The following is a 27,484-nucleotide window of genomic DNA, read 5'->3' as shown; positions in this document are numbered from 1 at the left end:
AGTATTGTCGGCGCCAGCAGCCGGGAGGAACAGAGGTGTGTGTCTGGTCGTGGAGACTAGAAGCAGTTGGTTGCAGCGCAGCCCGAGTTGATTGCTGTCCAGGGTTGATAGCACCAGCAGGTAAGGCATCTTACAAGCTGGACTCAACAATCACTAGAGAGCTGAAAAATTCACGGTGTTCATTACGTGCTATGCTGAAATTCAAATAATTTTACCTTAGTTCTGCTTCTACCATTGGTAGAGACCGGAAGAATTCGCGGATTCATTTCGGGATAGGCTGAAATTCAAACATGTGTACAATTTTGCTGGTTATGCTATTGGCTCGCAGTATAACTGGAGCTCTCTGGGCCAGTGAGAGACTATTGACCAAAGAAGCGTCGAATCACAAGCTACCCTGTGGAGACGCCTCACAATTTAGTACCCAATGAACACGCGTGTTTATTTGAGATGTGCAGAGGATAATGGATGCTATCCTAGAGGTCATTGAATCCGCGAATTTTTCCGGTCCCTAACCATTGGTCCACTGTTAATCTGGAGGACTGAGGGCCAATTAGAGACCCTCACTCATAGAAGTGTCGAATCACAGGCCACCCAGTCGTGACGACTCACAAGTCAGCAGCCAATGAACAGTTGGCATTTGCCCCAGTGTGTAAAGACTATTGGAGTCCATCCTAAAGGTCATTGAACCCGCGAATTTTTTCCGGTCTCTAACAATCACCAATCTCATCAGTCCGTCAATCACGTGACACACGGCCAATCGGATGGCCCGAAAAAATTTCCTTCCGCCAAGCTTTCAACTTTCAACGGACGGACGGACGGATGAAATTATAACCTCAAAAAAAATGTTCGAAAGACATTGTCTTTTATTTTGGTTGGGTTATTTTGTTAGGCTGCTTCCATTATTATGTTTTCAACTTGCGTATGACCACGTTTTTAAGTTTGATATTTGAAAAAAAAGTTTGTCTGAAATGCATTGTTACTCGAAAATATATTTAAAATAAAATATTAAGGTTTTTTTTGTATATCAGTTTTAAGTTCTTGGCTTAAATGATCGTCAAACTGATAAACCTTTACTATAAAAATTTCCTCAAAAAAATAAATCTTAATAGTTGTTGGCAGCAAGCGAGTGGAAACATATTATGACGGACGTGCACATAATTGTGAATCGCTCGGCTTGTGGACGGACGAACGGACGCACTGACTGACGCACTGACGGACGCACTGACTGACGTACTGACTGACGTACTGACTGACGCACTGACTGACGTACTGACTGACGGACGTACTGACAGCGGAGTTAACGACCAGTGGATGTTTGTACTAAAGTTGAAGTTGCTCGATTGATTGATGATGCTATACGTTTGTTTGATATCTTGAAAGAAACTCGCCACAAAGATTCATAAAAATTCCGCCATGAAGTAGTTATTGTTTAAAAAAAAAAAACGTCAACAACACACCAGCAAGGAATTGCCGTCAAGTTGCCCGTAATTGTTTATTGTGCAAGCAGGTACGAACCGTGGTGTTGACGGGAAGCCTAAGATGCACATCAAGTTCTGTCCCTGCCCGAACACGTCCGAATATTCACCTTCGGCCAACCTCGGGTTTATTTATACATATTTATATTTATCTGTTTATACTAACCTAACTAACCGTCTATAGTTTTTTAAAGTGTTTTAATGTAGCTAACCTAACCGACCACTTTTAATATTTGAATTCGTTTTTCCTGCGCAAAAATAAAACAAATCCCGAGGTTGGCCGAAGGTGAATATTCGGGCGTGTTCGGGCAGGGACAGAACTTGATGTACATCTTAGGCTTCTCTGGTGTTGACAGCTGCAACTGCTTTTCAGCGCTACAAGCGGGAGCGCGTGCAAATAACTCTTGTCGCCAGACAAGTGACGGTTGAAATTAAAAGCTTTCCGGACATTCAGATGTGTTCATGATCGCGCCGTAAACTGTTTGATACGCCTTGCTGGGTGTTTCATTCCTTGTCCGTTATACTTTATCCAAGACATCTCCTCCCAGTGTTTCGCTGTACACAAGATGATACGCAGCGAAGTGAAATAAACGAAGGCGCTGACAACTGGAATAATATTAACCTTGGAGGTAAGAATTAAGGGATTTGATGTTTACAGTCTTTTTCATGTTTATGGTCAAAATTGGAACGAACGCTCGCCTTTTCTATCTGCACAGCTAAACAATTTTTGTTTATAATAAAATTTAAATGTTAATATCTTGCAGATGTTTTGGTATTGTGTTTGTTTAGCAATATTCACTAAATGATGGCATCACTACGATTTGTTTTGCTATCCAGTTGCTAAACCAGTTGACTTTAAGTAGCTTGGCTTCTGGGTTTGTAGCCGCGTCCTTGGCGAATAATTCACCGACGTTTCGGGCGACGTTGCAGTCGCCATCATCAGGGAGTAGTTACCTACTGTACCCACAGTAGGTAACTGCTCCCTGATGATGGCGACTGCAATGTCGACCGAAACGTCACAGTAGGTAAATGCTCCCTGGTGATGGCGACTGCAATGTCGACCGAAACGTCACAGTAGGTAAATTCTCCCTGATGATGGCGACTGTAATGTAGACCGAAACGTCGGTGAATTATTCGCCAAGGACGCGGCTACAAACCCAGAAACCAAGCTACTTCAGATAAAAGGCCGTGAAAGCCTGCGAACATTGGTCGACTTTTAACTTCAGAACAGACGCCCTTGATTTCAGCGACCGCCAGCCTTCAGCAGGCTTCGTGTTCAAACACACAGCCTTCAGTGGGGCAGTGCGTCGCTAAGCGCTCATGTGAACTGCGCGCTACTTCAGCCCAGTGTTGCCAGATTGTAAATGTCAATGTCTCGTACCAAGGAGCAAAAATTCTCGTACGACACTCAAAAAATCTCGTACACAATGGTATTGTAAAAGCAAAAGTTTAAATGTTGTTCTACAATATTTTTATATACTTGACATTTGAGTTACAAGCCTAACAAATCTAAACTAAACAATTTTCACAATACAATTATTCCTGCCATTCACTCTTTTTGCATTATTTTTTTCGTAAAAAATATCCAGTTTTTTTTCCCCGTTAATTTAACATACAAAAATACTCTAAATTGTGAGTTAGGTGTTGTGCATTTAACATTATTCTGACTCTGGGTCATCATTTCATGTGCTAGACAAATAGAGGTTGGCACAAGTCAACACTATCGGGCAGGAACTTCACTGGTATTAAGTTACAAAAGAAATGTTATACACTTGTTTTAACAAAACGATACAATAAAACTAATATATCTTACTAGAACCCGGGTAAAAAAACCAACAGTGATAGTGTTCTTCAAAATTCTCGTACAAAAACGTACGAGATCCAACTTTACCTCGCACAACGTACACAGGTTCTAAATTCTCGTACAAATACGAGAATTGTCGTACGTCTGGCAACACTGCTTCAGCCCGGTCTCTGCTGCGAGCGAGCGCGCTTCACATTGGTGCGTTCTCTGCGCGTCATCTCACATGTTCCAGATTCATCTTCCATAACGACACAACATTCTTCACTCCAAAACGACGCCAGTCATACAATATCCGTTTATTCCATTACGACGTATCACCTTTATATACGCATTACATTTTGCGTTCCGTGGAAAATTTTGTCACCACTTATTTTCTTAATACTTTAGGGTTCGCACAGACAGGTAAAATCTCTGTAAACCAATGAACACTCAGAGAATTGAATAAAGTTTCTTTAAAACCTGGAAAATACGGAGAAATTGACAAAATTTTAGTTACTGAATTAGATTAGTAATTTTTAACACTGCGTATGACATTAAACATTTTTTTTATCACAAATTCATTTATAATCGAAATCACATTTGTTTTCATCATTAAATTTAACACAAGATAAACTATCAATGAATCAATTTTGCATTGATTTAATGATGTGAAGCACGACTGAATGCCGTTAGTCATTAACATCATTAATGTATTTTTTTCAAAGTTTGATCAAATATAATGGTTGCGTATTACAGACTGCTGATAGTGTTGATTGTTCGGAATCGATTTAAACGATATAAATGAAAACTGTGTATTGTGCACGAAAAAATATTTTATGGTCGTTCGACATGTAATGTGCGGTTGAAATGTGTTGCGATATTTATTTGTAGTTATACGAATTTATGACAAGAAAAAAAAAAGTTGAGCGAATCTTTCATTACTCATCAGAGATGTGGAACATCTAATTTCGGTTGCGAGAAAAATCCATGTGTTCTTATGTTGCAAATAAACCTATAATACGTAACTCGGACACGAAATTTAACGTGGAATTATTTTAAATAATACCGAGGGTGATAAATCTACTGAAATTGTGTTTCCAACTGCATTTCATGACGATAATCACACGTAGTTTCCACACCCGCCGCTAGAATTCGCTGCCGGAGCAGCTACGTAGACTATCGAATCATTCAAATTTGCAGACCGTAATTTTAAACTATTTAATGAAAGGACTCTGATAAAAGCGAAAGAGGATTATAAAATACTAAACCCCCGGCTTTGGACCTGATTTTCCTGTTGAAATTCATTAAACAGTTAATACTTTATAAAGTTTACATTTGGCTTTGTGAACTTTGGTTCGCGCCATCCTCCTCAGATGGCAGCACCGTGGTTACACATTTCCGTTCCATTCAGGAAATTACCCCTGCCATATGCCGTACACCAAGAGCTAAGGTGTTACACATTCGTTCGGAGCTGATATGGAAGAGAGTCAAACCATATGTAAGACTTTTTCGCAGGTTTTTTTTTTTTCGTTGCCGTGTTTGTTACAATTATTGTTAGCCATCAAATAACTTTGCCAGAAGCAGCACTCGATGGTGTGTTTGTATTACAGCTCATTCGCACTATTTACACACTCGGAAATTTTCACACATCCTAAACACACTGCATACGTGTACATTCGACTGTGCTTCAATGTATTTGCGCACCCTACAAATTTTCATATTCCTCCATCTGTTGAAGTTTCACTTCCAGCTCGCGTGGCGAATACGCGACCTTTTTTTCCTTCTTTTTTTAACTCATGTCAGGCGCCGTCGCTTTCACTGACGTCATAATCCGGCCTTCGGGCCGGTGAGCTGTTGGGCCAAGCGAGGTCGAAGACGTGCGTGGCGAGATTACGGTACCGGTACGCTACCAGTACGGTACGCGTACCGATGCAATGGCACGCTTCGGGCAGGGGGGCTGGGCCAAGCGAGGTCGAAGACAAGCTTGGCTATATTATGGTACCGGTACGCTACCAGTACGGTACGCGTACCGGTACTACGGCACGCTTCGACGAAACTGCTGCATATCTCAAGCAAGTTGGCACTGATAGCACATACACTAGAGACTTAACATCCGACAAATCTACTATATAGTATTCGCTTTTCAAATACCAGAATTTCTGGATGCGAGTCACCCACTTACTTTCTGCGCCCGCCGCTAGAATACGCTGCCTGAATTTGTAAACGTTGCTTGCTACCATCACGCGCAGACAGCAGAACGAAGCATTCGGAAATTTTAAACTATTAGAAACGGCTCCAAAAAAAGGAAAATTTATTTGAAAACTCCCAGCTTTGGAAGTGATTTTCTACAAGGAATTTTAATAAAATACTGTCCGTCTTGTAAAAATTCATTAAACAATTAATACTTTAAAGTTTCCACACATGTTAGAAGTTATACTTCTATGGCATTGCCTGTGTTTGATTTGTCTGCCTGCAATTTATTTTCCCGGAGGCAAGTATTTGTGGCTACATTACGAGATGGTATACTTCATGTAGATAGTAAACCTTAAATGTAATATGCTAAAGTATTGGTGTTTTTGTTCTAATTAAGGCCATAATAAACTATTGCATTTTAATGACTTCTCTATGAAATTACAAACCATTAACACAGTTCCGACGTAAGATGACTTGAGTGATTAAGTCTTTCTGTGTTTTAGTTTTAGCTTTGAAATATCTGTTTGACAAACTGTCACAGCTTATCTCTAATGTTTACTGTTCTTTCTTCAGTTTGCTTGTACCGCTGCTGATACACTGAAATGTTTACATGCTTACTCACACTGTTTACTCGCCACATGTTATAGGATTGTAAATTTGGTATCAGATCTTGTTCCACAGTTATATTTTACTGTCACACGGCACACACAATAAAAGTATTAATAACGTCTAAATTTCAGGTCACATAAGATTTACCACTGCAGTTAGCATTTAATTGTACTTAAACAATATAGCAGTGTTTATTCGATCAAGATACGGAGTTTGTTAAAAACTACAACCAAATCTCCGGTTTGCCAAGAAAGTGTTTATCGGTAAAACTATCAATGGTCAAGAATTATCTACAAACTCTTCATTTTCCCACGAGTTACAACTAAATACGTAATAATAATTATTGTTATTGGCATTATATTCCTGACTATTATAGAATTTTTTGACGTGACAACGTCTAATAAATCGATGAACGCCGGCTGCACGCACGAAAAAGTGTCCCGTTACGCACATTGTCCCGTTACGCTGTGTCCCGTTACGCTCATTGTACGCTTGCGCCGCATCTCTCTCTCTCTCTCTTCCACTCGACTGTTTATAAAGTGAAGTGAAAAGTTAATGTGGTTTTCATTGCTTATTACAACAACAATTTCGGCAATAAAGGTTAATTATTCTTGCATTTTAAAAATCTGGTTACTAGTATAATTTCAAGTATTTATTCTTTTATTATTAAAATAAAAATGATTCAATTTTATTCATAAAGTATGCAATCATTTCATCAATGTTTTGTTATGACGTTGTCACGTTAAACTATCGTCCGTAAACCGACTTTACAGACAACCAATTTTTTTTTATTTTTAATTTTGACTGTCCAGTTTATTGTACCTGAAGCTCCGTCTGCTCATTCTAACTTTTGACTGACATAATTGTAGACTAGAATAATCGGTTTCACAATATTTGTTGGGTTTTTTATCGTTCTATTCTGTTTTGGAAAACTATTGTGTTTGTTTCGTCTTTTCGTTTTATCGTGTTTTTGTTTCGTTTCAACCGTTGTGCTGAATTTTTTTGGGTTCAATATTTCTGTGTCGTCATTTGTGGGGTTTTTTTCGTTCTCTTAGTACATTTTTCTTTGTTTTTCTTTGTTTGTTGACCATATTCCTGTTACGGAATATTTTGTGGTGTTTATATCCTTGTTGACAACAGCAATTTTTTGCTTAATTTGTGTTTTTTGGGTATTTTTATTTTTTTATTTTTTTATTTTTTAGTTTTTTCTTCATCAATGGCGTATGTCAAAAACTTACATCAAGTCACGGCGGGTGTGGAAATTTACTTAAGATTTACCACTGTAGTTAGCATTTAATTGTACTTATACAATATAGCATTCGATCAAGATGCGGAGTTTGTTAAAAACTACAACCAAATCTTCGGTTTGGTAAGAAAGTGTTTATTGGTAAAACTATCAATGGTCAAGAATTATCTACAAACTCTTCATTTTCCCACGAGTTACTACCAAATACGTAATAATAATTATTGTTATTTGCATTATATTCCCGATTAGTATAGATTTTTTTTTAATTTTTCACTGTCCAGTTTATTTATACCTGAAGCTCATTCTGACTCTTGACTGACAAAATTGTATGACTAGAATAATCGGTTTCACAATATATTCAGAAAGAGGGTTCAGTGTTTTTGCAAGATTTTTGAGTTTTTATCGGAGCCGTTAGTTCTAAAGTTTAAAATGTCGGTCTGCAAATCTAATTATTCGATAGTGAACAGCGATTTCTAGCGGCGGGTGTGGAAATTTACATGCGTTTCACGTCCAAAAATTTAGTTGAAAACACAATTTTTTTTATAGGTATTTATCACGGTCGGCATTACTTGACATGGAATTCTACATTAAATTTTCGTGTCGAGTTTCATGCTATAAGTGTATTTGCAACATGAGAACACGTGAATTTGCTCGTTACCGAGGTTTGATGTTACATATATCTGGGGAGCACTGAAAGACTCGCTTACAGATTTTCTTTTCCCCCAGTCTCTACGCCATTAAGCATATTTAACAATGTTATTGTTTTACAGGACACAATGGGGCTTTGCTGCCCTGCTGTCTTGGTGGCAGCTCTGCTGATTGCCCATTGCACAGCCGAGGAAGTGTTGGTGATGCAAGTTGGAAAACAAGAAGCATCCACACCTGCTGTGTATGTCAGCCCAACCGCCCATCGTTGCAAACAAGTTCAGATAATTCAATCTTTCAGTTATGAGTTGATCGTTAGCTAGGGATTATTTCTGTATCCGAATTAAAAATCAGCAAACATGTTTTATCCAGGACTGTGATGATTTATTATTTTAATTTTAAAACGAAATTAAAGAAGAAAAGTTTGAGTTTGCTCATTCCAATAATAAAATTTGACAGTGTGACATTATTTTTAAAAAAAAAATGTGTAGAAAAATTATGTATCCATCTGTATTTGTATGAAAAATTTGGAAGCCATATTTCTTTCAGTATAACCTTTCCAACTCTATTGTTAAAAGTAGTTGGAAACAAAAATTTTATCCAAACAGGATACGTTTTTGACTAGAGGCCCAGTCACACTGTCAGATTTTTTTTCCAACTATATTTGACAGTAGATTTGGAGGAGTAGTATTGGACAGGAAATGGGAACCAATTATCTGAATGTAATAAAGTTGGCCACATAACCTCAAATGGGTTTTAAATTCATGTCACACTATCAAAGTTGAAGTTTGGTCCGAGCTATCACAGACTTTTCAATTTTAACAACAAATTTTTTAATTAATGTATCAGTGTTAGTTATAAAGGTTAAAATGTCCGTCTGCAAATCTAATTATTCGATAGTCAACAGCGATTTCTAGCGGCGGGCGTGGAAATTTACATGCGTTTCACGTCCAAAAAAAAATGTAGCTGAAAACACTATTGTTTTATATTTATCATATTTTTCACAGAGCATTCGTTGTCCCAGGTCGCCGGTGTGGACATGGGAGTGTCAGTCACAGCGGTGCGAGAAGCTCCTGCTGGCCGGGGGCCAGGCGGCCCAGTCCCTGGACGCGTGCAAGCTGCTGTGCGGGGAATACCGCGTGCTGTGGCCGCGCCCCACCGGCAAGCTCAGCCTCGGCGACTCCTTGTACACCATCAGCCCCAACAGCATCACCGCCGAGCTCACGCCGACGGGGCGCCAGCTGTCGCCCGAGGTGAAGGCCCCGCCGAACTTGTGGTCGCGTATCCATGTCCCCCCACAAGGGTGGGGCTGGGGGTGGAAGCCTACAACTCACGTAGTTTCGGTTCCCTACCACGTTCGTGGTGCAACTTCGGATTTCTCTCAAAAAATTGAAATTTTAAAAAAAAATCGAAGGGTTAGGGTAGGTTAGATCAGTCACAACATGCTTGTTTTCATTGGAAAATTCTGATTTAGCGGCTGAAGTGGCGTTAGTACCAAAACGCAAAACTTCGGAAATCTTCGGAAATTCTTGCAGGGAGCCGAAACTACGTGAGTTGTAGGATTCCCGGGGCTGGGTGGACCCCTGTGTCTAGGGCCCGGGCCTGGAGGGGGCCCGGGCCAAGCCCTGTTTATATTTATCTCACTGTGTGAAATAAATATACATACTCGCTGTGGTTATTTTCAAGTAAAATAAAGCTTAGTTAGGACTTATAAAATAGTAACCATAATTATAGGCCTACCCTATATTTTCAGGTTAAATAACATTCTAAAAAGTGTTGTGGTAAGAAATAACCTTGCAATTATAATGTAGCACGTGACTATAAAATTGGGGGAGGGAGAGGTGGCCCGTCTCCGATCCTGGGTCCAGGGCCCGTAATCATGTTTGGGGGCCATGCCCATATCTCCTAGCCTTTGTTATCTTCAGACAGGCTAGGAACTATGAAATGGCTCCTCAGACTTCCCTTTAATCCCAGATATATGTAGTTCGCCTGGAGAGATTGAAGGAGCCATTGTGTTCACCTGAATTGCCCTAACTTCTCTGTAAAATTTCCCCCTGATTTCCACACTTTCTGCAAGATTTTCTAAATGAAGGACCAGATCTTGGTGGGTAGGTAAATCTATCCTTGGAGCACTGGTATTCTGCTGGTGACGATTGTTTACAGTTTATAGTACTGTACCCATTTGTTCTAAGTTAACTTCATCAATATATGCTGAATAGCCTTTTGTTATGGTACTCAGTTGTTCTTTTGTGGGTTCCGTCGCTCTGAAGATTTTCACTGCTTGGTCAAATGTCAGTTTTTTTCTTCTGCCAGGAGTCTTTCTCGCACTTTGTCATTAGCAACACCCACAACGATTTTGTCACAGAGCATTCTGTCGGATAGATTTCAGAAATCACTTTTTTTTTCTTTGATAATTATTTTTGTGAGAAAATCATAGAAAAGTTGGCTTTCTGCTTGCATGATTTTAAAAAGGTGTATCTCTCAGGTTATGTTGGTTTTGGGTATGAAGTATGCATCAATTTTGTCTTAATAACCTGAATGTCGTTTTCTTCGTTACTGTTGAGAAAAAAAATGTAGTACTGTACATATTTGCAGCATCCTGTCCAATGATCGTCAGCAACTTGTATTTCAGGATTTTTCTTCATCAGGTTAGTAGGTAGCTACTGAATACCATTTGAATTGTTGAATCCACAATTTCCAGGCGATAGCCATGCCCTGTTCAATTATTATTAACTGTTAGGAAGGCTTAATACTTGCTCCCGATTCTGTGGCCATTATAATATAACAATAACACTTGTTTAATATCTTAGTTCTTATATTATCGGTTTGTCCCAGGTTTCGGCACCATGTAATTGGTTTCCTAAGCATTCTGTTTTATGGACACAACTTGTTATAAAACCGGTAAAAAATGTGGAAGTCACTAGGTATACATTCTTGTCGCCAACTCTTTCTACTTTCCTTCACCATTTTTCCCATGCTGCCTATCATCTGCAGTAGTGCAAACCTGCATCCATGATGTTAACATAGTAAAATATGTATAGCGACCAGCAGGAGTGTATGCAGAATTTCATTTCATATGTGGGGGGGGAGAGAGAGAGAGAGAGAGAGAGAGAGAGAGAGAGAGAGAGAGATTGTCCGATGTTTGCTTTCAATTTTTTTTTAATTGTCATTATAAATTCTTTAAGGTTTTGGGTGGAGGGTCCGATTATGTACTTCATCCTTCCACTGCATACACCCCTAGTGACCAGTTAATACTATTAACTTCAAGCATTCCACAAAATTATAAACTTTGCTTTAACTATGCCACATTTTGAAAATTAGACTATAGAAAGCTTTTTTTTTTTTGCCTAAAAACTGTTAAAACCAAATTACAGTTTGTGCCAAATAATAGTAAATTTGAGTGACATGATGATCAAGTCATGGTACCCAAGAGCGTCGCCAGCCGATGGCCAGGGGGGGGGGGGGGGGAGGAGTTGTGGGAAAAGTATGTATTTTTTTTTGTATTTGGCTACATTTTTTTTTAATATCACTGGCTCTAGGGGGGGGGTGTGCCTCCCCTACCCCCCCCCCTGGTGACGCCCTTGATGGTACCTGTTATGAAAAACTCAAATATGTACAATTCATGTTATAATAGTATGTCTAGCAATTGTGGTATGCTAAATTGGCTGTATGTGCACGTGTGTGACACAGGTGGGAGAGCTGTTCAGGAATGCAGTTAAGCTGTTCCGTAAGAACGTGCTGGACCTGGCGACGGGCAGCGGACCAATCAGGTCCGTCGGGAGGTCTCTGCTTGTCGAGTGCTCCATCGACGACACTGCCCTAGCCAGCTTTAAGTCCGATACAGATGAGAGCTACTTGCTGCAGATATCGGAAGCCTCCAATGGCAGGGTAAGGAAAAAAAATTGTTTGAGCTTGTAATCATTAGGAACTAATTGAAACACAGATAACAAGGATACAGAAGTTAAATCCAATTCTATGCATTTTAAACTGACGGGCAACAAAGTGTTATTTGTCTTGAAGGGATTAAGGAAAAGGTTTACAAAGGCTCATCGCAATGAATTCGAACACAACCCTTAGTTTCTGCCTGTTTGTAACAGTGTTTGCTAACAACATGTCCTTTAGCTAGAGTTATACCACTTGTGTGAGGTGTAGTCAAAATGTTGATGTGCACATACTTGGCCTAATGGCTGACATCACTGGAAGTAAATTCGGGAGGCCCGGGGCAAAAAAAAATATTCTGAATCTCTTTTAGTATCTACTAGAATCTGAAAATTTAATTTTATACAATTATAATAAAATTATATTTTTAAGACTATATTTGCATAAAAATCTGGAACACTCACACAAAGAAAACACTTATTACTCTTTAACTCATTAACAAATGTCAGCATGATTAAGCTTTGCTGATATGAATAATTAAAGTACTGTGTGCATAAAATTTATTTTTAGTTTGTATTTAAAATATAAATATTTTGCTTTAAATTTAGTTAATGATAAAAACAGTTACATATCATAATAAAATTTAACAAAGATAATATTTAGTGCCACCCACACTGGAAGTTTTTTGCTTATAAAGACAGTTGGATCATGGCTTAATTGCGAATTTTATACTTCCAAAAAACATTACATAACTGTAGTGTTAATTAAATAACAACTAAGTAAGCATGACATTTTGTTACGTTTTAATTGTTTTCGACATGAATAAACTTATGCCTCTATATCAAGATAAGTTTGACATGGTACGGTCTCCGACAGTGTGGTGTGGAGCTGTGGTGAACATGTCTAGGTAGTGTAATTGTTAAATGCAATTGCCTGGTGCCAGTTCTCTCAAGAAGAGCACCGTCTCACAGGGAGAGAAGTCGTGGACCATTCGACCCATGTGGCTTACCGAGTGATGTCATCTGCTTCAGAGAACAATGCTATGTAGCCTAGCCTGAACCCTCATTAATCCACATTTTGCAGGCCCGTGGTACACCCTTAACTAGGCTAAACACTCTGTGAATACTCACTGGTACAGGATAATGATTGGGGGTAGACAGTACGCGCACATTGGAAAATAATCATGTCAGGCTTTTATGCAGCTCTCACATATACTTACAAATACAACTGCAAAGTAATCCAAAATCTTCCACACAGTAGTTTAATGAACGAAGAGTTGCCCTTGCGTGTAATCCAGGTTATATTGATGGAAATTCGATGACAAGCAACTAGTAATGTATAACAGGAAAACATGCAAGAAATGTAAGAAGGTAACAGAGTGCCTCCCGATCGCTTCTTGTCTTGGGGGTGGCTTGGATAGGATTGCATGCCTGGGATTCTGTGGGAGCGGAAGTGGCGTCAAAAAAACTGCCAATTAAAATATGTTGTCCGTCTTTCTCTGCATACCTATGAAATTTACACATTTAATATTGTAAACGATATGCCATTCAATTGCTGATTACTGTTTAAGCACAATATGGGAAATACACAACACTGTTAGAGGCTGGCCATGACATCACAGACACTTCCGACCGCGGCAGACATTACAGACAGAGCTGGTGCCCGGGCTTAGTATAAGTGCCAAAGAAAACGATGACAATCGTATTAACGACAGGCCTTAATATAGCTTAATGACATTTAAGAAGAAAAATATATATTAGAATAAACTTTGCTTAAGAATATTACTTTCAGTTAACATGATGTGTTAGAAAAAAATTTATAATTTTGTTTTATACTGAAACAATATATTATAGAAGCCTACTTGATTTGTTCATCTTCAATTCTTAAAATTACATTAAATAAATAACCAGAATTTAAGATTTGCTCCATTTGTATAACAATTTGTCAATACCTATTAAGTGACTATAGTCTTCCATCACCAATGATATCTAAACATCTATGGCGTAATATTTATTCTTTTTGAAATGCATGTCTCCATGTCATACATATATCTTTAGGATTTGGTTTCCTATTGTGTTCTGTAGTATATGTTTACGTTTTTTGATGAACGTGATGAACTAATTTTTCTTTCAAATTGGGCCTAATTAGATTGATACGCCCCTGAAAACAACGGTTTTTTTTTTAATTTCTTAATAATTTTTGCCGTTTTAGAGAATGCCAGTATATATAAGAATTAATTTAATAGCTAAAAATGTAAGGACTGAAATGTTTTATGTGACATTTACAAAAGTAAATTCACCGGGAATTAATTTTAAATTAATTTTTGAAAAGTGTAGGCCCCATGTTTTTTGCGAGCCTGGGGAAAACTCTGGTCCTGGAAATCAGTTTTCACTCTTCTTGCAGATGGTGGGCGTGTGGAATGAGTTATTTGAAGAGGTCAGGATGCTGGGTTCACTGCTCTTTACCATAATGGTCAATAATAATTGGAGAAGACTAACTTGAGACATGTGCCTAATAAACTGTAATATTCTTACAGCGCGGCTTTTCCGGGAAGTAGTAGTAAAGTTCCGAAAATACTTTTTCCAGACACCAGGTACGTTCCTATATTTACTCTGAAAACAGAGTTTCTGTATTCACCATTAACAGATTACATTACAATACATGTGCATTAATGCGACGGTACCATCATTTCCTTTCCTGTGTGGGTCTGTTTGTGAATATGATTGAGAGAACTTTAGTTAAATCGTAAGAATGGTTGATTACGTTAGTTTATAGATACATGAAAAATACTTCAAAAATATGTGAACGGTTGGTTGGGTTAGTATAGCTTTAGTATAGCTACATTAAAAATTCTGTAAAATCACATGAATTATTGGTTAGGGCAGGATAGCTACATCTTAAATTGGTAATAAAAATTTTAATGTGTCTATGCTAACCCAACCAATCGTCCAGAATTTTTGAAGTATTTTCAATGTAGCCAAACTAACATAATCAACCATTCTCACAATTTAACTCTAAAATTCTCCAACTCATGTACACACACAGACCCGCACGGGAAAGCAAAAAATAGGGGCGGCGCGTCAATGCACATGTATTGTGATTTCTCAGAAACCTGTAGGAATTCAGAAATGCTGTTTTCAGGGTAAATACAGGAACACTTCAGTGTTTGAAAAAGTATATATATATTTTTGAAATTTTATTTTTACTTCACGGAAAAGGCGTGCTGTAAGAAAATTACCATCCCAGCGATTGTCCTGCAAGAACACCCGTTGGTGGGAGGTTCAAGTGGAGGATATGAAGAAAGGCAGGCAGGGCAGGCCTTGGGTTTGCTGGGAAGAGTACTTAAGAGAAGGATGCAGAGTACTGAAGGAAACGGCGTAAGTCACCATGGTAGGCCCCATGCCGGAGCGTGATGCGGCGGTGTGGGATCCGCACAACTGGAGGGAGTCCAGAGGAAAGCAGCTAGGTGGGTGATAATGAAGTGGAGATGAATAGAAAATTATGAAAAAAGGAGAGCGTGTACCTAGCCTGACAGTGCTACTTAGGAAGCTAGTACTAAACAGTGATGTAGCCAGGATTTATGTATGGGGGGTTTTAAGAAGCATGCCACCCCCTCCCCCCCTCCGTATTAAAGCGGGGGGGCCCAGGGGTCCTCCCCCGGGAAAATTTGGATTTTAAGGTGTAAAATAGTGCTATTTTAGCAGTTTTCGGTACTTAAATTTAAATATTGTAATGGTAAAAAAATTTTATTAATTTTTAACATGAAATTTGTTTGAGTGATGAATAAGAAATTTAAATAAATATTTGGCGCTAAGGGAAGGGGGGTGAGGGGGTTTGAACCCCTAACCCCCCCCCCCTTCCCCGGCTACGCCCCTGGTACCAAATTCACGTTGTTTTTTTTTTTGTTTTTTTTTTTTTTCCATCGGGACTTTACTGGTGTGGGTTCGCGTGGAAAGGAGGGGGATGAATGATTGTAAGTTTTTTTTTTTTTGTTGTTCGGCGTGCAGGTGAACGCCTCGATCACGGCGCCGACGTTCTTCGGGCTGCGGCACGGCCTGGAGACGCTGCTCCAGCTGGTCATCTACGACGACGTGGCCCAGGAGCTGCGAGTCCTCAGCAGCGCCCTCATTGAGGACCGGCCCGTCTTCCCGCACAGGGGTGAGGCTCGTGCCGTCTGCGCTCCCTTTGAGCGTGCATCGATCGAGCCGCTCGTGCTCGGGACTTGTCCGCGCGGATTCAGGCTTTGATCGACCTCGGCCCGCCATCTCGGCTCTCGGCGTACGCCATTTGGCGGGAGTCGAGGAACGGAGATGTTTCACAACCACGGTGCTGCCATCTGTGGCAGATGGAGATGGCACGAACCAAAAGTCACAAAGACAAAGGGAAACTTTACGGTATTAACTGTTTAATGAATTTTAACAAGATGGGCAGTATTTTTTTTTTTTTTTTTTAATTTCTTGTCAAATAATTTCAAAGCCGGGTTATAGTATTTTTTTATAGTCTTTTCCCGTTTTATCAAAGCCGTTTTGTTATATACTTTAAAATGTTGGGCTGCTAATCAAATGATTTGATAGTCAACACAGCTTCTCCGGCAATGAATTCTAGCGGCGCGTACGGAAACTACGTATGATCCGCATGTAGAAACGTAGTTAAAAAAACATACATAGCATATATTTATCATGCTCTGCGTTATTTTAAAGAATTCTACGTTGAATTTTGTGTCTTGAGTTTTGTATCGTAAGTGTATTTGCAACGTGAGAACACATGAATTGCTCCTTACCAGGGTTAGATGTTGCACATCACTAACAAGCAGGGGGCGGATCCAGGGCTGGGCGACCCGGGCAATCCCCCAGGGCCCTTCGCCTAGTGGGGCCCCGCGTCTGCCCTCGCCCTAGCACCTGTCATGTAAGGTGTACACCCCTAATGTTCATTAGAACCTCTTTTATATGTATTACCCGCAACATGCAGGGGACGAGTGTCAGATAATCGGCGATGCTGATTAGTGTTTGCTTCAGGTTACAGTTATCACAGATGCGGCGACAACAAGGCTTTGCTCTGTCGTTTTTCTCTGATATATCTCGGGGGAAGGGCGGTGACAAGTACATACAGTTGTGCTTTTTTTGTTTTATGTTTATATTACTGCTGCCAGTTATCAAAGGAATTGAAAGTATAGGTCGCTATATAAATTAACCCTCATTTACATGTGGCATGTATTTGAGTATTTGTACAAAAACAATTCAAATTTATTTTGGTATTTTAATTTTTCTTCTTTGTATAATTTTATTTTATGTGAAAAAATATTGTATGTATGTAAATGAAAAAAAAAAGAAATATTATTGTTTTTTGTTTTTGCTTTTGTTTTTTTATATTTTTTTTATGATTTCACTTTTAAAAATATTCACAGCTTTTATAGACTTATAAAATGACCATATTTCACCAGAATTAAATTGTATGCATTAATAAAACTAACCTAACTACAATTTACCACGAAAGAAAATTTCTTTACCATCGTCGAAATTTAGGTTCCATGTAGGCTCAAAAGTTTAATTTTATAATTTTCCAGGAGAGTGACCACAAATCCCCCTTTCCCCAGTGGTATTCCATACTCCAGTCTGATAAAAACCCTCTCCCCCCCCCCCTCCTTCCGAGATACAAGGGCCCCGCTGAAATTAATTCTCCAGGGCCCCGCAAAGTCTAGGTCCGCCACTGCTAACAAGTACTGAAGGACTCACTCACATATTTTCATTTGATTTAAAGATGAGATCAGAATCTCGAAAGCAATGTGATTTGTATTAGTCTGAGTGGATTAGTAGAGAGTAGAGCATGTCATTACAACTTGTTTTAAATATCATTAAGCTCTATAAATATTATATTCTTTTGTATTTGCACTTATTGTATATTGGCGCTCTATAATACGGAAAAATAATTTGTGGGGCCATGTAGGACTAACAAACTTATTACTGAACTATAAAATGTTTTTATTTTGGAATAATTTGTTAAAATTTTAGTGAGCAGTAATATTAGTTCAAACTTGCCATTTGATAAATTATGTGCAAATATAAATCAAACTATCTTCTATCTGGTATATTCCAGGCCACGGCCAGAGAAAATAATTTAACATCGGTAGTAATCGGGAGTGTGAAATTTGAAATTTGAATTTAACCAGCTAGAAAACAGGAAATACTGTACTGAAATGAAAACCGAAACTATTTGTACAAGCAGCATGAAACAAACGGAAATTTTAAACTATTGTACACGGCCCCGATAAAACTGGGAAAGACTTGAAATAATTCTAAACCCTGGTTTTTGACCTGACTTTCAACAAAAAATTTTATTAAAATACTGTCCATCCTGTTAAAATTTACTGAACAGTTACTTCTGTTAGCACACAGAAGTTAAACATCTATGGCCATAATAAACTATTAGCCTGAAACAATTTAAATTACACATTACGTATAACACTTAATTATATGTATGAACATTCATTTTTGTTTAAACTTCAGAAATTGGTCTGAAGATAATTACTACAGATAAATCTGAACCTTATTGATCTCATCCGAAATTGTTATTATATAATATTATTTAAAAATGTCGGTAGTGCAGTAATGTGGCCTGCCGGTCAAGGTCTACAACCGAAATCCAACTGAAAAAAAATATGAGCATGTGCAGCTCAATTGGTGCCGGGTCTGAGAATGCTCCGAACCCTATAAGCTATAATGGTAAATTATACACCTTTCAGCTCACTACTTTTGAGAACTTCAAAATTTTGTGAGAAAGGTTACATGACGCCCGTATTTAAATCTAAATATTTAACTGTAATTTCTCTTTTTTTTTTTTTTTTTTTTTTTTAATTAAAAAGAATGTTGTTTACATTTTGTGTCAGTAGTGTTATGTTTTGAATTGTTTATTTCGTCTCCTCGTCGTTGCTAGTTTCGCAGTACCTGCCCTTTTTTTTTGGTGTTGTTACTTTGTCATTTGTACTTGTTCATTGTGTTCTGTTGTTTCTGTTGCTATCATTATTGCTGTGTTTGCTGTGTTTATTGTCTCTGTTCCGTGCCTACAACCAAGGTTTCAAAACAAGTTTTATAGGCAAGTGACAAATTATGTTAATAAAATAATTAATTTTAGACTTGTTAACAGGGGAAGTGTTCCTAGTGAGAGTTTCTCGAGAGGGTTTTGCTTGTGCGACAGGCATACTGCTGGACACCGCCCGCAACTTCATCTCGGTGGAGTCGATCAAGCGCACCTTGGAGGGCATGGCCGCCTCCAAGCTCAACACTTTCCACTGGCACCTCACCGACTCGCACAGCTTCCCCTTCCAGTCGCAGTCGTACCCGCAGCTGTCCCAGTACGGGGCCTACTCCCCCAGGAAGGTAACCGTACCGTCTCGTCTCGGGCAGCCCCTAGCAGGGCCCCGTGCCACACCTCTTCCCGTTTTCATCCTTTTTTTTTCCCCTGTGAAAAATACTGAAAGTAATGTGTAGAGACCGGGAAAAATTCGCGAGTTCACTTCGCGATAGGCTAAAATACAAATAGTTGTACCTCAGAGTGCCGCCTCCGCTATTTGGCTCACAACTCACCCGGATGACTCTGGGCCGATGAGAAACACCCAACCGAAGCTTTATCGAATCACGGGCTGTTACGGATGGGACTTTCTCACAAGACAGCAGTCAATGGGTGGTTGACATTTGACGCAAGTGAACGTAGAACTATGGAGTTCATCCTAGAGGTAATTGAACCCGCGAATTTTTCCGGTCCCTAGTAATGGGGAAAAAAAGGTTTTTAATTTTTATAAGCATATAATTCCAATTTATTATCAATAAATAGTGATAGGTTGAAACACAATTTTCTTGAATTTGAATCCCAAAGAGTACCTCAAACATATCCTTTGAATCCAAATCAAAAATAATATAATGCACTTTAAATGAAAAATATCAACTATGGTGTTGAAACATCCTTTATATGGTTGTTTCACAATCTGAGTGTCTAGAATAAACACACATTATATTTTATTTGTATAATTACATGTTAAAATTACAACTTTGTGGGGAATTGTAAAGGCTAGGTTTGAAGGGAAAATTCTACTTGATAAACTTCAAAGGTTATTAGTATTGAATTTTAGTTAGATTTCAAAGAAATACTACCTATTGTAGCTGTTTCCATGGTGCGACATTTGGAAAATTTTTATGTAGGTTTTTGTTTCAAAATCATCATCAATTCAAAATTATATATATATATACATAAACCACATTTAAAACAGACAAATTCTCTTACTACAATCAAACAATACGAATATGTGAATGAAGCACCCAGAATTATGTTCATTCATTTTCAATTGCAATTCAACTAAATGACCATTCAGCACATCAATCAATTTCTCATTCTGATAAAGATAAATACAATCTGGCTTTTACACCACAAACTGTAGTATATATATATCACAATCTTTGGACACTACAACTGTCACAATTGTTCACAAAAAAACTTTCACATTGATACATAAGATCTAGTAGTGGAAAGTCTCTGTCGAATTCGTTAACGGGCAATATCCAACCAAAGGGGTAGAAATGGGGAAGATTTTTTGAAAAACAGAAAAATTGCTGTAACTGGCATAGTATTGAAAATATCACATCCGTTTGAACGTATTATAACTTTTAGGAGTAATACCAAAATCTTTTGTGTGAATAAGTTTTTGATATGACTTACCATAATGACAAGGGGTTTAAAAAAAAATAAGGGTGGAGCACAAAACACAGACTTGTTTTTTTTTCTACCCAGGGTTTTATTTTTAAAAAAAAGATGATAATAAACCAAAGGATCCACCATTGTCAACCTTGCATGAGACTGAATTTTGTCTAATGGTTCCTGCTGAAATCCATTTCAAATAACCAGCTTAAAATGTACAGGTTATCTAGCCAAAACTACAAACAGAATTTCCTGACTTTCCAAGTCTTTTATAGTTAAAAATTATACAAATTTATGGAAGGAAATAACCTCCAGTGCTTCAAATTTCTTAAAGAAGTTTATCATATTTGACACCTGGTATTGTAATACATGCAGCTAGGGTATTTTTCATACTCTTCGCCTGTGCTAGTGTAGGGCTGTCTGGTATTAGGTAGTCTCTATTTGGTTCGCTTCCCGGTGGGACAGGCTTAATTTTCACTTCACATAATTCTCTTCCTGCATTCAGGACTGGATGTTATTTTGACCCTTCCCCTCTGAAATGCAGAACTCGAGCTGGTATTAATTATGAACTAAAGATATTTTCCACAAACTCATGGTATACCATCTATATTTGCTTGGAAAAACATTCTATATGGGTATAGCAAAGTTAGCATATATTGTGTAGAGTAATAACCTCCATTACATGTTAACGAACATAACCAAAATATTTTTACAGTGCATAGAGAAAGCCATCATTACAGTGTACTTAGTAAGACCCTCATTGTTGGTACTTGGTAATTAAAATACTTTATTGTGAACTGTTATTAGACAAATAACATAACAAGGCAAACAAAAAAAATGTTTCCAAAGAGAAAAAAAAATTTGAAAGCTTGCTTCTTTTATAGATGTGTTTAAGTATTTAAAACAATTCATGTGAAATACCATGTAGAAGCATTTATTTAAAAATGACTTTAATACTATCAATAAAACCTAGAAAATTAATTTCTCCACTCTCCACTTTTATTATTCAAATTTTATACTCATAAATCACAAATATTTTGCATTAGATTAGATTCTATTTTGCATTAAATTAAATATTTTGCATTAGTTTCTAATTTCTTATTTTAAAAAAATTATTTGCTTTTTCCTAATGAACGCTGATAAAGGCGTCTGACCCAGGGTCTATGAATCTTAAGTTTTAATGGTGTATAACGTCTTAGCTCTCGGTATACGGCATTTGATGGGAGTAATGTAATGAATGAAACGGAATTCAAGATATGGAAATGTGTAACAACCACGGGGCTGCCATCCGTGTTGTATGGCGTGAGCCACAGTTCACAAAGACAATGGGATACGTGTTAGTATCAACTTTGTAATGAATTTTAACAAGATGGGCAGTATTTTAAAAACAATTCTTTGTTGGTAATCAGGTACAAAGCTGGTGTTTATTATTTTTAACTTTCATCGGAGCCGATTCATTATAAGTTTAAAATTTTCGCTCTGCAAATTGAATGATTCAATAGTGTACTTAGCTAATCCGGCAGCGAATTTTAGCTGTGGGTGCGGAAGCTACGTGTGATTTGCGTCCGGAAATGTAGTTGAAAATACAATTTTCATATGTTTTTCACGCTCCAAATTGTTTTAAAATAATTCTACATTCAATTTTGTGTCAGAGTTTTGTAGTGTAAGCATGAGAACGCGTGAATTTGCTCGTTCCCGAGACTCGGCTCACGCGTGTCGCCCGCGCAGGTGTACACCCCGGACGACGTCCGCTCCGTGGTGGAGCACGCGCGCGTCCGCGGCGTGCGGGTGGTGCCGGAGCTCGACGCGCCGGCGCACGTGGGCGAGGGCTGGCAGTGGGCGGGCGCCGACGCGACCGTGTGCGTCAAGGCGGAGCCGTGGCGGAGCTACTGCGTGGAGCCCCCCTGCGGCCAGCTCAACCCGACCAGCGACCGCGTCTACGAGATCCTCGCCGGCGTCTACAAGGACATGTTCGCCCTGTTCGACTCGGACATCTTCCACATGGGCGGGGACGAGGTGAGTCCTTGCCCCGACGCGCCGTAGGACTTTGATCAGCCGTCACCGTCCAAACCAGGCCGCAACCGAAGATACAGATAACAGACGTTGTTTATTACATACGTAAAATAATGCATTTTCAGGGTGGGCTTGGGATGAAAATTAAATTATGAAAATCCTTTAAAAGTAATAAATTAATACATACACGCACTTTTTACAGTAGGGTGTAAAAATTAATCCGTGGACAATTTTAAAGATGTAGTTTTTTGTTTGTTGATATATATATATATATATATATATTTAGATAGTGATGAATATAGAAACTGATTGATTGACGAGTGACGGTCAGTCAGAGTTTTACTGTATGTGCTTGCTGTAGAGTCCCGGTAATCTGTATTTAATGGGATTGGACCCAGTCTGGAACACCGTAAGTCCGGAATAACGGAGTTTTGCCTTTAAAAATGCACGCAGTACTCTCGCTCTTCATCTCTCTGTGTCTCTATCTGTCTCTCTCTGTCTCTCTTAATCAGTTTGATCTCTTTTAATCTGTCTGAACTTAATCAGTTCAATCTCAATCATTACAAATGTTAAACGATTAACGTTTTACTTCAATCCTGTATTTTATAAAGAAAGGTGTTGAAACAACCCTTTAAATGTTTGTTCCACAAACTAAGTTCGCAGAATCAATACATTTTGTTAGTTTTTTTGTTTATATAATTATATCATAAATTACAATGTCTTTGGGAAGAGTACCAATAGAATGAAGAAAAAGATTTACCTAGTAAACTTCAGAGGCTATCAGTGTGTAATTTTTCTTTGAATATTTTTCGTCAAGTAACAAATCCTTTGAATAAAAATAAAAGTATTTGATGGGATTTTAGGATTTTAGGATTTCATTGGCCTACCCCTAATTTTAAATGAATACTTTTACTTTTAACAGTGCATCCTCAGAGAGTGTACTTACTCTGATGTCTCTTATCTTTATCTTTCTCTCTCTTACCTCTTTCTTTCTATTTCTTTATATCTTTCTTTCTTACCCCTCTTTTTTTTCCTCTCTATTTCTCTTTTTCACTCTGTTTTTCTCATTTTTTCCCTCTCTTTTTTCTCAGTCTTTCTTTCTCTTTTTCACTCTCTTTCTCTTCCCCCTTTTATTTTTCACTCGTTCTTTTTCTTCTTTTACTCTTTCTATTTTTCTCTTTTTTACTCTCTTTCTCCTCTTCTCTGGCTTCATCTCTCTCTCTATCTCTCTCAGGTGAACTTCAACTGCTGGAACAGCTCGGAGCAGATCGTGAGCTGGATGCGGTCCCGCCAGCTGTCCCGGGACGAGCCGGGCTTCCTGGAGCTGTGGGACCACTTCCAGACGCGGGCGCTGGCCGCGCTGGCCGAGGCGAACGGGGGGGAGGCCCCGCCCGTGGTGCTCTGGACGAGCGGCCTCACGGGCAAGGGCCACGTGGAGCGCTACCTCAGCCCCGACAAGTACATCATCCAGATCTGGACGACCGGCGCGGACCCGCTCATCGGCGAGCTGGTGAACAAGGGCTACCGCGTCATCCTGTCCAACTACGACGCGCTCTACTTCGACTGCGGGTGAGTCCCGCGTGTCCCGCCGTGCCAGCGGTGCGGTGGGTAGAGACAAGACTTCATGGTTTTATTGCCGTGTTAGTTACATCTTGACTCTCGGCATGCTACATTTGGTAGGAGTAATTTTGTGAATAGATTGGAAATGTGTAACTTCTGCCATCTGTGGCTGATGACGCGAACCAAATTTCACAAAGACAAGGGGAAACTTTATAGAATTAACAGTTTAATCAATTTTAACAGATGGGCAGTATTTTAATAAAATTCTTTGCTGAAAATCAGGTTCAAAGCCGGGGTTTAGTATTTTTTCAAGTAGCAGTATAGCGAATTTGAGTGGTTTGCGAGGAAAGTATGTATAATTTGCATCCAGAAATTAAGTTGAAAACAAAATTTGTATATTTATCGTGCTTGGCATTGTTTTAAAGAAATCTACGTAAAATTTAGTTTCTTGATTTTCATATTATAAGTATATTTTCAATGTGAAAACACATAGAGGTTAGATGTTATACATCTCTGGCGAGTATTTAACGAATCATTCACATTTTTTTATAAATACTTTTTTGTAATACTTACTCCACTAAAATAGTTTATTTGTATGATGCACATTTTAGATAAATTAATTTTTATTAAATTGGTCTAAAACAGATACATTCAGACAATAAAAATAAATTGACAAGCATTTGTGATTTGAAAGCGATTCAATAAGAAATTATGGCATTCCATGAATTTTAAACATTAAAAGATTACTTATCTTGTGATTTGAAATATGTTTTGGTTAAATGCTGCTTAATTCCATTATATACTAACAAGCATTTTGATGCTTTTGTGTGTATTAATTTGCATTTTGGTGTTACGCTGTGTATTGGTCTTCTTTGCAGTGTTATGCGTTGTATTGAAATTCGTTTCTGTGCTATTTCTGTTTTATCACAATTCACCATAATATAATCTTGTCTTTCTAAGGATAGGGCACTCAATCACATTCCAGTTGTACCACCCTGAGTCAATTTGGCCATGGTCTTCCACTATTGTTCTAGTGGTGGGCAGTTATGAAACTTATAATAGAACTATTTGTACTTCGTGAAATCTTTACAAACACACTACATAGTAACATCAACACACATTCAACCTGAATGATATTTCCTATTTGCATATGCAATTCTACAATCAATTTAAAATAAATTAGGTGGTTTTATTGAATTAATGAATTTCTTTACAAGAGAAATTTTTGAGTAGGTAAACACATTTTACCCTATTAATCAAATAACCAGTCAGTTTTTAGAAAAACATATTTTGAAAATATAAAAGCGATATTAATACATATATCTATTAGTTTGTACTAAAATTAGTAATGATGATTTTTGATAGAACATATGTACAGTAAAATTTCTAAAATTTTTCATATTAAGAACCATGATCATGCCGTATTAGCAATTATGCCGGATTACCAAACGTCAGTATGGTTTTAACGGAAATATAGAAGAAAAATTTGTATAAAATTATGATCATGAATTTTATAGAAGCAAATAATACACATGTGTTTATAAATAAAAATGGATTTTACAGTTTCATGGTATGGAAATTATTAACTTTTGATGTATTATCATCTTAGCTCTCTGTATACTGCATTTTGTAGGGGTAACTTCGTGAAAATGGAACGGAAGTCTATAATTTATTTGCAGGTATTTCAGAACTAAATGGCAAAATAAAATGCTCGAATTTGGTTAGTCATGTGATAATAGATGACAAAATTCTAACATTTGAAAATAAATATATCTACAAAAATAAACAATGAAAACATTCAAAGGGTTGTATGTGAACATAACTTCAAATCCTGTGCTGAATGCACGCACCCATGCTAGTTTCATGCTGTTTGCATGCTATCACGAATGTAGCCTATGCTTTAAAATGAATAGACATAAACCATGACCTGAACGTGAGACGGATTACTTCGAAAGAGTACTGGCTACTAAAAATAGTTTACTCTGCATGAGACAGAGTGTGCATGCTTATTGCAATCGGTGAGCTATTAATTATTGATAATTATTGATATTCAACTACAGGCACATTTTCTATACAAGCATCAACTTAATCAGACCAGCGATGGCCACATTTTCATATGCACTACACAGGGGCTGTCACCAGATACGAACTATACTGCGCTTATTGTAAACTGATTTAGTTTGTACCAACATAGTAAAGTTAGTCGCATTGAAATATAACATAAATTTTTTTTTTAATAATGTTACTTGTAAACAACTTGTAATTTTAATTTCAAAATATTATTATTTTGTCTCGTCTTACATTTTATTCTGAAGGAAATGAATTATAGGAGTGTTTTTAATTAACGGTGCAAATCAACAAATGTTACATATCAAGTAAGTGTCCTCGTTTCTTTGAATTGATTTTTAAAACACTCGCCTTCCATCAAGGTAATCCGCGGTCAATTCCTGGTGCGTTCCTGTTTCCTAGCTGGTTCCAGTTTCCCCCACCAGTTTATTTCTGTCGCTGCTCCATCTCACCTCACCTCACCTCACGAATTATCCAGACTGGTCGGAACGACAGGTCTGTCCCTCGGGTAGGACAGCCGGCTCCTTTTTTAGTGTCAGCCCCGTTCCATCCATGCAGACCCTGCCTCAGGTGGGACACTACATGTTAAATATATTTTCCGTAAAAAAAACTTAAATATTTTGTCTTTCATTTTGGTGTTATATAATGGATTGATATCCATTTCGGTGTTAGGCTGTGTATTAGCTTTAATTTTGCTCGTATTTGGCTTTTATCGCTATTCATTATGTAGTCTTGTCTCTACCATTGCCGCATGCAAGTCTGAAGTAGTTTCTTTGAAGATCCAATTTTATGTTGTTACCAAGAATCCTTTGCGTATTTGAGGTGGATCGTTGTTTTTACCGTGGACATGTCGCGTTCTTGTGCGGAAGGTTCGGGGCGTGGGTGGGCGAGGGCAACAACTGGTGCTCCCCGTACATCGGCTGGCAGAAGGTGTACGGGAACAGCCCGTACGGCATCGTGGAGAAGCTGGGCGCCAACGCGACCGCCGCGCGCCGCCTTGTGCTGGGCTCGGAGGCGACGCTGTGGACCGAGCAGGTGGACGACGAGTCGGTGGACGGCCGGCTCTGGCCGCGCTCGTCGGCCATGGCCGAGCGGCTGTGGTCGGACCCGAGCGAGGGCTGGCGGGACGCCGAGCCGCGGCTCCTGCACCACCGGGAGCGCCTGGTGCGGCGGGGGGTTAGGGCCGAGGCCTTGGAGCCGCTGTGGTGCCACCAGAACCACGGCTACTGCTACCTGTGAGCAGCTGCGACCTGCCTTTGTATCGTGTGTGCACGTGTAACATTTTTCAACTTGTGTTTTTGAAGAAATAAAAAAATATTCCCATTTAAA

The 27,484-nt window shown here is 38.6% G+C and overlaps 1 protein-coding gene across 2 annotated transcripts; it reads left to right on the top strand.

The window, feature by feature from the left end:
• Positions 1–27,484, top strand: LOC134541110 (chitooligosaccharidolytic beta-N-acetylglucosaminidase). Of its 2 annotated transcripts, none has more exons than XM_063384280.1 (9): positions 1–120; positions 8,077–8,195; positions 8,976–9,204; positions 11,642–11,839; positions 15,838–15,988; positions 19,022–19,203; positions 22,244–22,531; positions 23,763–24,097; positions 27,025–27,484. In XM_063384280.1, exons 2-9 carry the CDS (start codon positions 8,083–8,085, stop codon positions 27,392–27,394), a joined length of 1,866 nt encoding a protein of 621 aa, XP_063240350.1. In that variant the 5' UTR covers positions 1–120; positions 8,077–8,082; the 3' UTR covers positions 27,395–27,484. The 2 variants fall into 2 exon arrangements, with proteins under 2 accessions (XP_063240350.1, XP_063240349.1); XM_063384279.1 differs by lacking the exon at positions 1–120 and adding an exon at positions 1,899–2,104.

Source organism: Bacillus rossius, chromosome 18 (assembly GCF_032445375.1).
Source record: "Bacillus rossius redtenbacheri isolate Brsri chromosome 18, Brsri_v3, whole genome shotgun sequence".
In the NCBI taxonomy this organism is placed as follows: Eukaryota; Metazoa; Arthropoda; class Insecta; order Phasmatodea; family Bacillidae; genus Bacillus; species Bacillus rossius.
The sequence above is the reverse complement of the archived record's forward strand: the minus strand, read 5'-3'. Positions and strand labels throughout refer to the sequence as shown.

Bases quoted from the DNA above. Each gene is read 5' to 3' on its own strand.
- LOC134541110 (XM_063384280.1), top strand. From the start codon at position 8,083: ATGGGGCTTTGCTGCCCTGCTGTCTTGGTGGCAGCTCTGCTGATTGCC. The intron at 8,196-8,975 runs GTATGTCAGCCC...TCGTTGTCCCAG, and splicing joins GAAGCATCCACACCTGCTGT to GTCGCCGGTGTGGACATGGG. The intron at 11,840-15,837 runs GTAAGGAAAAAA...TTCGGCGTGCAG, and splicing joins CGGAAGCCTCCAATGGCAGG to GTGAACGCCTCGATCACGGC.